Below are 14,277 nucleotides of genomic sequence, written 5' to 3'. Positions count from 1 at the left end.
CGCACCAAATCTGGTTTGACATAATATTATTAGCACATTGTTATTTCGGTAGTAATAGATCGGTAAATGTCTTTGATACGTGCATTAGGCGCCTATATAATATTTCAAAGTCATCGTGAGTCCAAACGAGTATAAAAATAATAAATCGGGCAATTTTCCGGCTCGCGCAGACGGTTTGTTTACTTTTTCTCTGCAGACATTCGACCTAATGGCTCTGTGTAAAAAAATCAATGCCACACAACTATAATACGCACAGTTTACGAACGATATAACATTTTATAGCAACCAGCTGTTAAAATAAACTATGAAATGGTATTATTATCGAATTGTATTATATGCTGGGCCTGGAACGTCCGTTTAAAAAACAAATGCATTCGCATTAAAAAAAAAATCATATTTATTTCAAAAAATGATGCATAAAAAAAATTAATGCATTCACGCAATCACCATTTGTGAAAAATCACTTCCTAAATTAAATTTAAAAAAAAAACACTACAACGTTATTATACGTATAGGTATCAATACTTAATAAGCTGTATTTTTTAGCTGTATAACCTATACTATCATCATACGGTGATGGGGAATAACTTAACTAAAATTAAAAGTTACTGTGACGAAATCGCTTTTTAATAAATTTGATGGTAGTTTAAATTGTAAGTGTTTTAAACATAATTTGAGTTACTCGTTGGTAGCAAAGTTACAAAATTACTCTATAATAAATTTTTTTTAATGCATTTTAAGAACCAGTTGATTATACCTAAGTGTAAATATCATATAAATAGGCAACCTATTAACGATTATCTGACAGTAACTAACGTTTATGCTGCAATAGCAAAAAAAAAGTATCTGAAAAAAAAGTTTTATTTTTAATGAGTTGTAATTTGGAAAATCCATTGTTATTATTTTAAGGTAAAGAATATTAACATGTTAAACAATATTATTATATTGACTACTTAATTGGTGCTTAAATAAAGATTTTATTTAATTTCATATTGTTGGTTGTCATTACTTAGTTCATAAATTGATAACTTAAGAAGGGCCAGTGATAATTTTGAAAATAAAAAGTTACTTTAATTGTAATTAAGTGGACCAAACTAAAAAAGGGGATTTAAAAAAAATGTAGAAAGGTTATTCATTTAATTACCAATTTAACTAACCAATTTAATTACCAATCAATAAATAGTAACTTCCGTAATACTGCTTATCATAGTGCTAATATAATGTAGGTACTCAGCCATAGCACCACCTCTCACGAAACCTACGGTTGATGCCTTGATGGTCGTGTACAGTAAGCTATTTATGTAACTTATTAATTTGATATATTGATTTTATGATATTTTTTTTCTTACGTAAAAACAAAAATCTTAAACATCTATTTAATGTTTTTAGTCAGAGAATGCATTATCACATTCAATTTGCATATTCTATTTTCATTAGCAAAATGAATGCATTCTCGATCGCAATTAATACCTAGTGTATAAATTGAATGTGTTCATGAATGCATTAAATTAAATGCATTCATTCCAAACCACAGTATATTATTATAGCTCATATAGGTACCACAGATTTAAAAAAACAACTGGCTTATAGCACTTAATATCAGAGCGAGAGTGAGTGGTTTGAGGGCTGACATTAATAGAAGAAGAAAGCGTATTATATACAAGTTAGGTCTATTTATAACATAACTGATATAATATAAGACCACCAGAATTTATCACACGAGAATGAACATTTTGATAATACTTCGACGTTTCAAAGGGGTCTTACCAATTATATATAAAATATAATTAATGACAAAACCCTTTGCCGGAGCGATTGAGCATGTATCTCATCCGGACCACGTCCCCTTATTTTGTTAACAATAAAGGAGTGGCCTATACAATCTTATATTATTATCTATGATTTATACCCATCAATAGAGTGTGAGTGTGTGAGTGAGTGAGGGAGAAAGCGGGAGAGAGAGAGAGAGAGTAGTTTAACAACAAAGATACCTAACAACGTATTGTTAGAAAAAGATAGCGGTGAAGCGTCATAGGAGACACCATTCAACGTATATTCACTTAGAATACGGACGAATAATTAAGGTCTATTATATTCATATAAAATTATATTTTGGGAAATTGAATGTAATAAATAATTATTATTATTATTACAACTATATCCTATTTTCTTGCTTTTTTGGAATTTGGAAATAATAATATTATCTTATACCTAGGTATCATAAATTATATTATAATTTTAGGACTAATTTTTATGTCCAAATGAACAGCCAACATATAGTTAATACAATATAATATAAACTTGCTAAAAGAATATTACATATAATTAATAATATTATAAGTATACCATAGATGATACATTTAAGTGTTTACAATTCTACAAAACTTATTATTTCAAAAAGTATAAACTTTTTTTAAAGTTATTATTTTTTTGAATGGCATCATATATTTTTAATTCTGATTTCCAAAGCAGAATATTATTTGAAGTATTACAATCTATAAAAATCAAATTTTAGATAAGTAGGTAACTTAGTCTTAAGTATTTAAAAAGTTAAGATGAGTGAATAAGTGGACCAATATTTTGTTGAAACACCCCTTTAACACTTGACTCCACTCATCTAAATTTTAAATGATTATAAGTTTTAACTAATGAATTGCTTGTCCAAAGTTTGATTTTTATATACTGAAATACTCCGAATTCTATATTGTTACAGAAAGTAAAAATGTTAGGTGTGATTTGAAAAATTATTTACGAAAAAAAAATATAATATTTTTTCAGAAATATTGTTTTGAAATTATATCAAATTATGTCATAAAATATTTTCAAGAAAGTCAAACATTTTCGAAATGGTTAGTGTAGACACTTTAATAGATCACCAACGGAAAAAACTATATTTCATTAATTTAACAATACAAATCATAATTTTTTTTTGGTACTGAGAATATTTGAAATTTGAGTTGTTATTACTCATTAGTCAATACCTAATGAAAATTATCATCAAAATGAAACGGAAAAAATGGGCCCCTAAATTACGCACCTGGTTGGCTATCTCTTTCTAACAATATTTCAGGTGCAGCCCATATTATATTCATAATATTAAGCATCTATGACATGTAAATGTGTTGTAATAATTAAGGTTTTAAAATGTCATAAAACTCTTACGAAATACTTCGTGTATGTGAAAAATTAAAATTAAAAAAATTGTGTGTTATATTTAAAAGTGTATAGTCACAAACTTACAGGAAGAGGACATTTTTAAAAGTTGGCTTATTGTTTCGAATACTAATAGATATTAGCCAATGGGGATACCAATTGATAAGTGGTAATTAACTGATACAGTAAAATACCATTCATATTATATAGGTACCTATAATTTATAAGTTATAAGTTTATAACCAATTACATATAAAATCATAATCAAGGACTGGAACCTCGATGATTTTTACGGTTCCGGTTCCTGTTCGGTTCCAAGAAAAACTAAAACTTCGGTTCCGGTTCAGTCCCCGGAAAAACTAAAATTAAGGTTTTGGTTTTCTTTCAGTTCTTAAAAAATAAAAACAATTTTTACCTGTTTTGGTTTTATATATATGTAAAAAAATTTGTCAATTAAAAGTATCAGTTCCGGTAAGGTACTGCAGGTTTTTGAATTGATTTAAATAAGGGTGTTGTTGAGGTTTCAGTTCCCAATATTCAAAGGGTTCCGGTTCCAAAACTGGTTCTTTTCGGTAAGGTTCCAGTCCCTGAATTCATAGTGAATAATTCATAAACCTTGGTTGATAAGTCATTAATTATCGATATTTTCTGCTTGTATTCTATATAATCATTTTAAATTATCTATCCATAATCAAATACGTTTAAAAGAAGAAAAAAATATTTTTCATGATTTCATTGTAATATTTCAAGTAGAGTGAAATTTTCAACTTTCAAATATTCCAATTGAAAGATGTCAAGAGAAATATTTTAAATTCAGAACCCTAACTTATAATAATAATATATACTTGCCTATCGACGGTCTGAATATGACCATTGGCATATTATTGTTGTTGTTGTGATTCGACTTGGCCGATTTCTCGCTGATTATTTGCTCAGCCAATAGTTTCGTGAATGTGTACGTATTCGGAAATGATCCCAACAATCTAAGGGAATAGAATAAATTCAACGCGTTTAGTGTTTTTTATACATAATATAATTCGGCTATTGATTAACTATTTTTATAGTATACACGCAGACGCAGTCAAAGCTCTCGGAGGTAGAATTTATTAAGAAATAAAAAATTCTAGTCATCGATTATTTCATGTTATGCTTGAACGCCACTACGACTTGAATACATTTTATTTATTATCAATAAAATTACACAACAAGTATTTAGATTAGTTTACCTCTATAAACAAATAGCTTGTGGTGAGATAAATGAGTTACATGTAGTTTGTACTAAAAAAACTAGTCATAGGTACTATAATATTACTTTGAACATAACATAAACAAAATAAAACATTACAATATACGTATAATACAAATATGGTTAAACTAACAACAGGTACAGTTTTTTTATACCTAGTTTATTTTTGTAATAAACAAGCTATAACAACTTTTTATTTTATAGATAGTCGTGTAGCTATGTTTTTTTATGTTTTCTTATTTTTTTATTTATATTTATATTTTTATTTGTGTCTGTCATCACCTTTTAGAACAGTAAAAATGCTTGGATTTTCTTCAATGGTATCTTTTTTGATAGGAAAATGAATCTAGTTGGTACTAGGTAAAGAATTCATAGACCATAGTAGTATTCAAAAGCGTCGAGAAAAACAAAAAAAAAAATTAAAGAAAAACGGGAATTTTTACGCAAAATGGTTTTCAAGAAAATCGATTTTGGTTATTTTGGCAATTTTTCACTGAATATTCATATTATAACTTTCTATAAAGTTTTCAAAATTTTTGAAAATATTTTGACTTGTTTTGAGCTGTTTACGGGAATTTTCAGTTTCCAATTTGTCTATAAACGTCAATAAAATTGTATTTGTTGGGTAAATAAGCTTGAAAATTTAATTTAAATTTAATTTACAAAGTTCCTAATATATTGTTACAATGACGGTTGAAATATATTAAAAATACACATTCACAATTTTTTTTATAAGCATTTAAAGTTCAAATTTTGATAAAATCCGTAAAAACCATGAAAATCTGCAAAGTTTGCAAATCTACTCAACTTGAGTTAGAAATTCATAAAAATTGTTATGTTTATAGCTACTTGATAAATTTAGTGAATATCCAATCTTGTAGAAATTTGAACTTCAGACGCTCGTAAAAATTTAATTTACTATTTCTTATGGACATTTTTTTTTTTGATAAATGTAAACAAACTTATAAAAATCCCGTATTATTTGGAATTTTTAACTCAAAATAATTTGCACATTTAAATGCTTATAAAAAAAATTGTGATGATTGATTTTTAATATTTTTCATATGTCATTGTAACAATGTATTAGTAGCCTTGTATTAAATTTTCAAGCTTATTTACCCAACAAATACAATTTTATTGACATTCATAGAAAAAAAGGTGGATAAGTGGATGTCGCTCTGCTGTACAGTAGGTTACAAGTGGGTCACTGTAATGGATGGTGTTAAATTTGAATTCAATGATATAATATCATTGTATAAGAAAAACGATTCTGAGCGAAAACGGTCAGTCAGTCAGCATGATTTTACCAAGTATATTTGATGATATTATTGTGAATAAAGTAATTTATATATTATAACCTATTTACTCGGAGCCTTGTTTTAAATTTTCAATCTTTAGCCATAAAAGTTAAACATTTTATACATTTTTAACCACAAAATAATTAATAAATTATAAATTTGATAAATGTTGTCAAAATTTGAACTTTAAATGCTTATAAAAAAAAATTGTGCCTATGTATTTTTAATATTTTTCAACTGCTATTAGAACGATATATTAGGAGCCTTATATTAAATTTTCACGCTTTTTTACCCAACAAATAAAAATTTATTGATATTTATAGAAAAAAAAACTAAAAAAATTGAAAACTGACAATGTCCGTAAACAGCTCAAAAAGAGTCAAAATATTTTCAACATTTTATGGTGTATAGAAAATGCTAATATGAACATTCAGTGAAATTTTCAAGTATCTACAGTCATTCGTTTTTTAATTACAATAAAATAAGAAAATTGTTACATGAGAAATCGAGTGAATATCAAATGTTGTAAAAATATAAATTTCAGACGCTCATAAAAATTTAATTTAAGTTTCTTCTAGACATTTTTTTTTTGATAAAGGTAGACAAACTTATGAGTAATCTTATATTACATTTTCAAATCTTTGATTTAAAAAGAAAAATTTTTATGAATTCTCAACTCAAAATAATTTGCTATTTTTCGTGATTTTTCCGTATTTTGTCAAAATTTGAACTTTAAATGCTTATAATTAAAAACTGTGACTAAGGATTTTTAATTTTTTTCATCTGCCTTTGAAACAATAACCTAGGAGCATTCTATTAAATTTTCAAGCTTTTTTAATCAACAGATAAAATTTTATTGATATTTATAGAAAAAAAAACTAAAAAAATTGAAAACTGACAATGGCCGTAAACAGCTCAAAAAGAGTCAAAATATTTTGTAAATTTTATGGTGTATAGAAAATGCTAATATAAACATTCAGTCAAAATTGCATGTCCCTACGGTCATTTGGTTTAGAGTTACACCAAAAACCAAAATCGATTTTCTCAAAAACAGATTTTGCGTAAAAATTCCCGTTTTTCCTTAATTTTTCTTTTGTTTTTCACGTCGCTTGCGAAAACTACTGAGAAATTTTTACTTTTGACCCCCCAAAGTACCAACTAGATTCACTTTCCTATCAGAAAAGTTACTATTGAAGAAAATCCAAGCACTTTTACTGTCCTAAAAGGTGATGACAGACACAAAAATAAAAAAAAAATAAAAAAAAAAACACACATCATTGTAGAATCAATACATTCATCGCTTCGCTCAGAATCTAAAATACTAATAAAATTGGAAACTGAAAATGTCCGTAAATAGTTCAAAACAAATCAAAATATATTATGAAAATTTTATCGTGTATAGAAAATTCAAATTTGTTGGGAAACATATTTTTATTAGATACCTGCAGCTATACCTAATTTGTATTCATTGCAAAAACACGTATGAAAGAAAAATAGCACCTTTTTTTACTATTATAAATTATTTATGCAATTTCCTTTTTTAATTGCCTGCATACATTTTTTTTAATATTCCAAAGCAAAATATTTTCCTGAGAACAAATAAAAATCTAACTTGAATTCGTAAAATAATTATTAATAATACATTGGTACTTATTTAAAGTTTTGTTGATCAAAGTAGTGGACCAATATTTTGCAGCACAGTAGATAGCCCTATTATACTACTTCATACTGTTCATCTAAAATTTCATTAGATATTAATAAAACAACTGATCAACCACTCATTTTAAATTCTACTTTTATATAATATTGAAGTTTTCAGATAAATATCCTGTTTCGGAACACCTAGAGTCATTCAATAAAGTAAAATCATTTTTATATAATAAAACATGTTTGAAGACTTAAAACGATGTACAAAAAATATTCTATAAAACGTTTTTTCCGAGGTAATGATAGTGATGTCTAACAATGAAAAAATGCCTTATTAAAAGTAGTGTTCTGTATCGGCTTATATTATTAAGTTTCAGACTATTTATATTGATATCAAATCAAATGTATATAATATTTTGTGTAATATTTAAAACAATAAATTTAATTCAAACACGCACCGAAGCAATAATTACACGCGTAATTGATTTTAATATTAAACATTATTAATTAATATTATTCTGAAAGTATGAGGATCAAACAAATAAAAGGATATTATGCAAAGAGATAAAATATTACATAATAATAATATACTTCCTCGATGAATGTATTATATTTTATGAAACATCAGAAATAAGGGCTCGTTTTTGAAGTCTTTTCCACGTTGCTGCTATATTATAATTACGATGCCATTAGTACGACGCGATCGACTAAATATTTTTCTAATACTTCTTGAGTCCTGTACTGGTGTCGGAGGTATTTCAGTTATTCGTAGAAATATTTTCTGGTTTTTCTAATGTCATCGTGTTCCTGACATTCGATTATAATCCAATGCAGGCGCATAATTCCGGTGAGCTATACAATATATATATATTTTTCGTCTCGTAGCTGGTTTGTTGTATTTTTAATGGAATGGTATAAACATTTTTTGGATCTTATTTATAATTTATGCGTCGAAAATACCTAAGATAAGCATCCCAAGTCGTTAGCTATTTTCTTAAATTTAATGTATTGATTTTAAAAAAAAAAAAATATTTTTTTTAAAACCTCTGACTCATTGTCGATCGGAACGTCACTAAACTTTGTGCCTATATTTTGGCCGACTATGTTTGGTTTTTATTTATTTTTACCTGAATAATAAAAATAGTACAACACGGCGGTTGTCCTTTGAATAAACTACGTTCAGTATGATATGTATTATAACCTATGGATTTCACTCGGCAGTTAATGATTCCGACGTTCTCGTTCATTTTTCTGTGAGTTTTTGATAATATAAGCAATTTTAACAAAACGTTAAGAAAGATTTAAAATATTTAACACTACTACACTATTTCCAGTACTTCATACTCGAATGCATTTACAAACAAAAAATGTCAAAGGAAATTTTCCAATTTTGTATACATGCTGCCTAAACTTTTAGAACGTTTAATTGAACCCATATTATTTAATACATTTATTTCAATCTCAATTTATGAACAACATGGTTTTCTTCGGAGTATATCGAGTCGACTATATACAACAAATACGTTATGCTTCTATTCTAATATTTTAAATATAATTATCAAGTGGCCAAATCGATTCTGTTAACACTGTTCTAAAGAAAGCTTTTGATTCAGTTAGGTAATGATTAATAGATTATGACCATAATTGCCGAAGCTTAAGTACAAATTTACAATAAATTACAACATTTGGGTGTATGTGAATCTCTATGTTCATGGTTTGACTCTTATCTTAGAGGTAGAACTCAATGTGTTGAATCAGATCCCAATAAATTATCTGATAAGTTTAAGATTCATTAGGGTGTACCTCAAGGGGACATATTATATCTCCCTGAATGTTGCTATTATTTTTTAACGATATAAATTTCGTACTTTGGATTTAGATAACTTGCATAGCTGGTGTAAGGCTAGTATATAATTACATGATTGATAATTAAAAAAATTTTAAAAATAGGAAATCATCTAAATTCTAAAGGATCTTGGAATAATAGTTCTTTTAAATGATCTTTCCTTCACCAAGCATATTACTATAATATAAATGAGGTAATGAGAATGTAACGATGTATATGCAAAATTGCTCGTGAGTTCAATGATCCGGTATATTGGAAATTATTGTTCTGCGCCCTTGTAGGTACGTTCAATTTTAGAATATTGTTCAGTTACATGGAGTCCCTACCAATCCACATTAATTAATAAATTAGATAGGGAGGACAAAATCAATTTTTTCCTATGATTTTTTTTTAAATTGAATAACTCATTTTACACTAATTTTTTATTTAATTTCAAATTAGGTATTGACCATCTATTATTGATAAGAAAATGTTTTGATATTTGTTTTGTTTATAATCTTATCATCATAATAAAACGGATTGTTTTGAATTATTAGGTTAAAGCCCCATATTTTAGCTTTAGAAACAATGTCCTTTTCTTTATTACTCACGCCGTCCACATTACAGCTATTTTGGGCCTATAACCAGGGGCGTCATTTTTTTTGTTGGTGCCAAAATGTTTGCAGGTCATTCAAATCATTACCAGGTCACATAGAAAACGTTTTTTTTTTTTTTTTTGGGGGGGGGGGGGTTGTCAAGTGGGAACAAAAAACTGTAGAATATTTGTATAATTTATTTAATATGTCACTTATATTAGTATGAAAATATCTCAATAATGGTACTATTTTTGACGAACTATATGTAGGTACTTTTAATGTATTTATTTTATATTGTGGATACCAGTGTACAGTGGTATTTACACTTGGTCAATAAATGTATGGGACCACAAAACCACATTCTTGGAAATTAAACATTAGTACAATACATTTTTTTTAATACTAAAAAAATATAAAATATATATAATATAAAACACATAGGTACATCGGCACTTGTATATTTATTGTTGGCAGGCCAAATAAGGCGTTTAAAAAAAAAGTTGGTGCAAATGTACACCCTGCACCCCCTAAATGACGCCCCTGCCTATAACAGATTTTGATTTCTTTTACCGTGATATTAATCGTCAAAAACAAATTATATTTAAGTAACTTAATTGTTTTTAAGTATCGTCTATTATTTTATCACTGTACTTATGCATTATAAATACTATTTTTCTTCGGGGTGTTAAATAAATTATTATTACTATTTAAATATAACGCTTAATCACCTCACGACCAGAAACGCTCCCCATATGTGAACCATGTTAAGTAGATTACACAGTCAAACACATACTACCAGACTATCTAATCGAATACATAAAGTTCGAAGTCTCAAAAAAAAAAACACCACACCAGTGGCGGATATAGAGTATAATTTGTTTTTTTTTGGGGGGGGGGGGCATAAGTACAAAAAGTATAAAAATTGGCTAAATATAGTTTAAGACAATGGGAACTGTAAATGCCCCCTTCCCTCACCCTAAACTATTTTGTTAACGCACTCAAATAACTTGATAAGTTATGTACATATACTAGTGTATTTATATAGTATACTGTTAAGAACTGAATTTATAATTAATCTTTTATTTAGGGAATAAAGTAATTTGTATCGTAAACTTTCTATAACTTTGGCACCCTCAAAATGGAAGGTATAGTGCACCTGTGGGCTAATGACGACCAGGACTCGGGTCTTTAAAACAATGCTTGAAATAATATAATTTGTATACATATCTACCCATAAAATGCATAATATTATGAGTTTTGAAAGACCAAAATATTCACTCAGCCGATTAGGAATATGCATCTTGATGACTGGTGTTCATTAATTCTGCACTAATTAATAATTATCTACCTATGTAAAAAGATGTGAGCCTGTATTATACGAGGTATTATGCACATAGTATGAAATTATTTTATACAAGTTGCATATAAAAATAAAAAATAATAGTTAATGTTATTAGACATTTATTTTGATATTTAAGAATTTAATTAACTATGTAACAACATTATTTAAAATCAAAATTATTTTCAGTCACTAGGTAGATATATCAAGATTGATAGCATGTCTTTAAATATTAATGTACTCTAAAATAATTCTTGTATTATTGTGGTTTTAAAAATTGGTCATAATATACAATAGTTAGAACTAGTATTATGGTAATATAAAAAAAAAATTAAATTATTGTATTTTTAGTTCAACATCTCTACCTATGTGTAAAAACGAAATGTATGAATTAGTATGCAAAATTATTTTGTACAAAATAAATAAACATTAATGGCCGATGGAAAAAAAAAGCAAGCATTAAAAGTATAAAATATATATTTTAGTAAAGGCGTAGAGGAAAATAATTGATTTTCCATTTTTTTCAGCTACCTACTTACCTATTTTTTTGTCTTATAATTTAGTGTTGATTAATTTATAAGCGATAAATCCGTAACAATTATGTTACTCGATGACTAAATTTTGATTATACTTACTTATTCTATATTATTATATTAGGTCTTCTGCTCCTCCCCCCCCCCCCCAAAAAAAAAAAACTTAAAAGCTTTTTACACCTATGCCCTTATTATATGAGTATAGATTGAACTCCGTACGACTACGATACAGCCGCACCTATACTATTGTCGAACTTCATTTATTTACTTTGTAAGTATTTAGTAAGCAATAAAACTTAATAATAACACTAAAATTGAGTCCTGGTTATTAAATTAATATACTTAAGATTCTTCTTTCTGTTTTCCCCGATTATCTATAGAGTCCTAAGACTCTACCTGGATGTCTTTTCAAATTTTTTACTGGTCACCTCCCGACCACGCTACAAATCTCACCAGCTAAATAACTCGGAAATAGTTATTGTAATATTTAGCATAATTGAATAATGTTTTGTTCTTTCAACTAACTATATCTATTAAATTGACTATTACACTTACTTTGTCGTTAACGTTTCAGATAACTTGGGATCTAGATTTTCTGCAATCAAAATTGCGTCCTGCCAATTGATCGGCGATTCGTACACTTTCTCGTCCACGTAAACTCTGTTACAATTGCAATAGGTCGTTGACACGTGTAAAAATACCTGCAGAATAAAATAAGTACATTATGCAATAATTTGTATTAATCGTGTTGTGAAATAATTCAACAATGTACCTATACATGGTAAACATCGGAAAATCATGTACAGTTATGGTATAATGAATAGTACACCGGAGCTGCGTTATTCCCTGGAATAATTATGAATTACAATAATAATACTATATAGATTTATTATGTCGACAAACGTACATAATATGAGACATAATACAACGACTTTTATAATACTGTCTAGTTGAATAGGAGGTTAAGAGAGGAAGCATCACGAACATTTTATCCATAAAGTCAAAATATTGAAGCTGGTACCTATCAACCTGGTGTATATTATTTTATTTTCACTGTAAATATTGATATTATTTTACAATACAAATTGATAACATGAATGTGTAATAAGCTCAGAAATGGCTGACAGGTCGATCGCTATTCCTTTTCATCTTTTCTTAACTTTTTTCAGAAAATATAATTAAATCAATTTTTTTGTAAATTATTTAATTTTGTTTAACTCACAATTAATATAAAAATTAAATAAACAAAAATTAATAACTATGAAATTATAGTTTAATAAAAATAAACTATTCCAGCTATGGATTGACTATTTACACATGAGTCGGCCTTTTCACATTTACTTTAAACCAAAAGTAAGTACCTACCGACCACGTTTGACTGATATGCATACTAAAGATAACTTGACACTAACTTTGTCATCATACACCCTGGTTTTTGTGAAATTCTCAAATCAAATGCAAGTACAAACATTTCATTAAACACATGAATAAACTCCAAAGGGGAAATAAATAATTGTATTGTATTAAATATAATCTTTTGATATAGTTTTTAAATCAACTCCTTTTAAAACTAATAATTTGTAATAAAATATATATATTAAAAGGTTGCAAGATTTTGTTTAAATTATTTTTATTTAAAGACCTTTTTTTTTGGTAGATCGTGACAACCTATAGTAAAACTAAGTCAATCACAATTTATGAGTATACCCTACGCACACATATTATTCTGTTTCTGAATGTTCCAAGATATAGCTTACAGCTTCTCAAGCACAAAATTCATTTCATACATCAAAGAACTTAAATATAAAACTTTATAATTATCCATGATTTTAAATCGTTTTAACGTCTCCGAGTAAACATAATTATAATACACTCATAATATTGTTTACAGCATTTTTTCACTGCAAATTGTATTATTGAATTATCATTCTTCGCGATAACGAATGATTTACGATAACGAATCATTTCCGCATAAATTGCATTGTTCACGTTATTTTATCGGTTAGGTTAGGTGCAATCTTTAAGAAAATCACGAATAACACTAAATCATTTCGAGCGGGCGGGCGGGACCATCTTCCTCCAAAAATGAGATACCACGTTTTTCCTGCATTTTTCATTTTTTCTCCGAAAAAAAGAAAGTTAATTTCCATTTTCCTCCATTTATTTATTTTTTACACCAGAGTCGTGTTTTCTTTCAAATATTGAAATCATATGTAAATTGCATGAATATTAAATTTATTTATTTTATTTCTCTTAATATGTAGTTACGTGTATGAAATAATGACACAAATTATTTGATTTGTATTCTTAAACATAATAAATATTATAAATATTAAAAATTATTATAAATATTATTGATTACCAAATTAGATGTTGTATATACTTGTTAGAAAAAACTTTTTAGAATTATTTCAAATATTTATTTAAATACTTCAACTAAATCATAAAAAAAGTATTTCAAATATGTATTTTACATTTTTATATCAAAAATATTTGCCCTGTAATATGTGTCCATTTTCAAACATTTCCAAATGTTTACAATTACCGTCGATAATAAAATTGAATAATCGTACATCGCCGTCTCGTCGACGATAAGCCTATTATGAGGAAGAAAATAGTTGAAAACGCCAACTAAAAATC

The 14,277-nt window shown here is 27.2% G+C and overlaps 1 protein-coding gene across 1 annotated transcript in view; it reads right to left on the bottom strand.

Moving 5' to 3' along the window:
* The window catches only part of LOC132936306 (fatty acyl-CoA reductase 1-like), a 44,666-nt gene that overhangs the window by 12,091 nt on the left and 18,298 nt on the right, over positions 1–14,277 (bottom strand). The window contains exons 4-5 of the mRNA XM_061003003.1: positions 12,193–12,338; positions 4,003–4,136 (exon numbers count right to left, since the gene is read on the bottom strand). Coding sequence (XP_060858986.1) covers positions 4,003–4,136; positions 12,193–12,338 — 280 coding nt within the window. The remainder of the gene's footprint in view (positions 1–4,002; positions 4,137–12,192; positions 12,339–14,277) is intronic.

The sequence above is a fragment of the Metopolophium dirhodum genome, chromosome 1 (genome assembly GCF_019925205.1).
Source record: "Metopolophium dirhodum isolate CAU chromosome 1, ASM1992520v1, whole genome shotgun sequence".
NCBI lineage: Eukaryota > Metazoa > Arthropoda > Insecta > Hemiptera > Aphididae > Metopolophium > Metopolophium dirhodum.
Note: the sequence above shows the minus strand (reverse complement) of the source record. Positions and strands in the feature narration are given on the sequence as shown.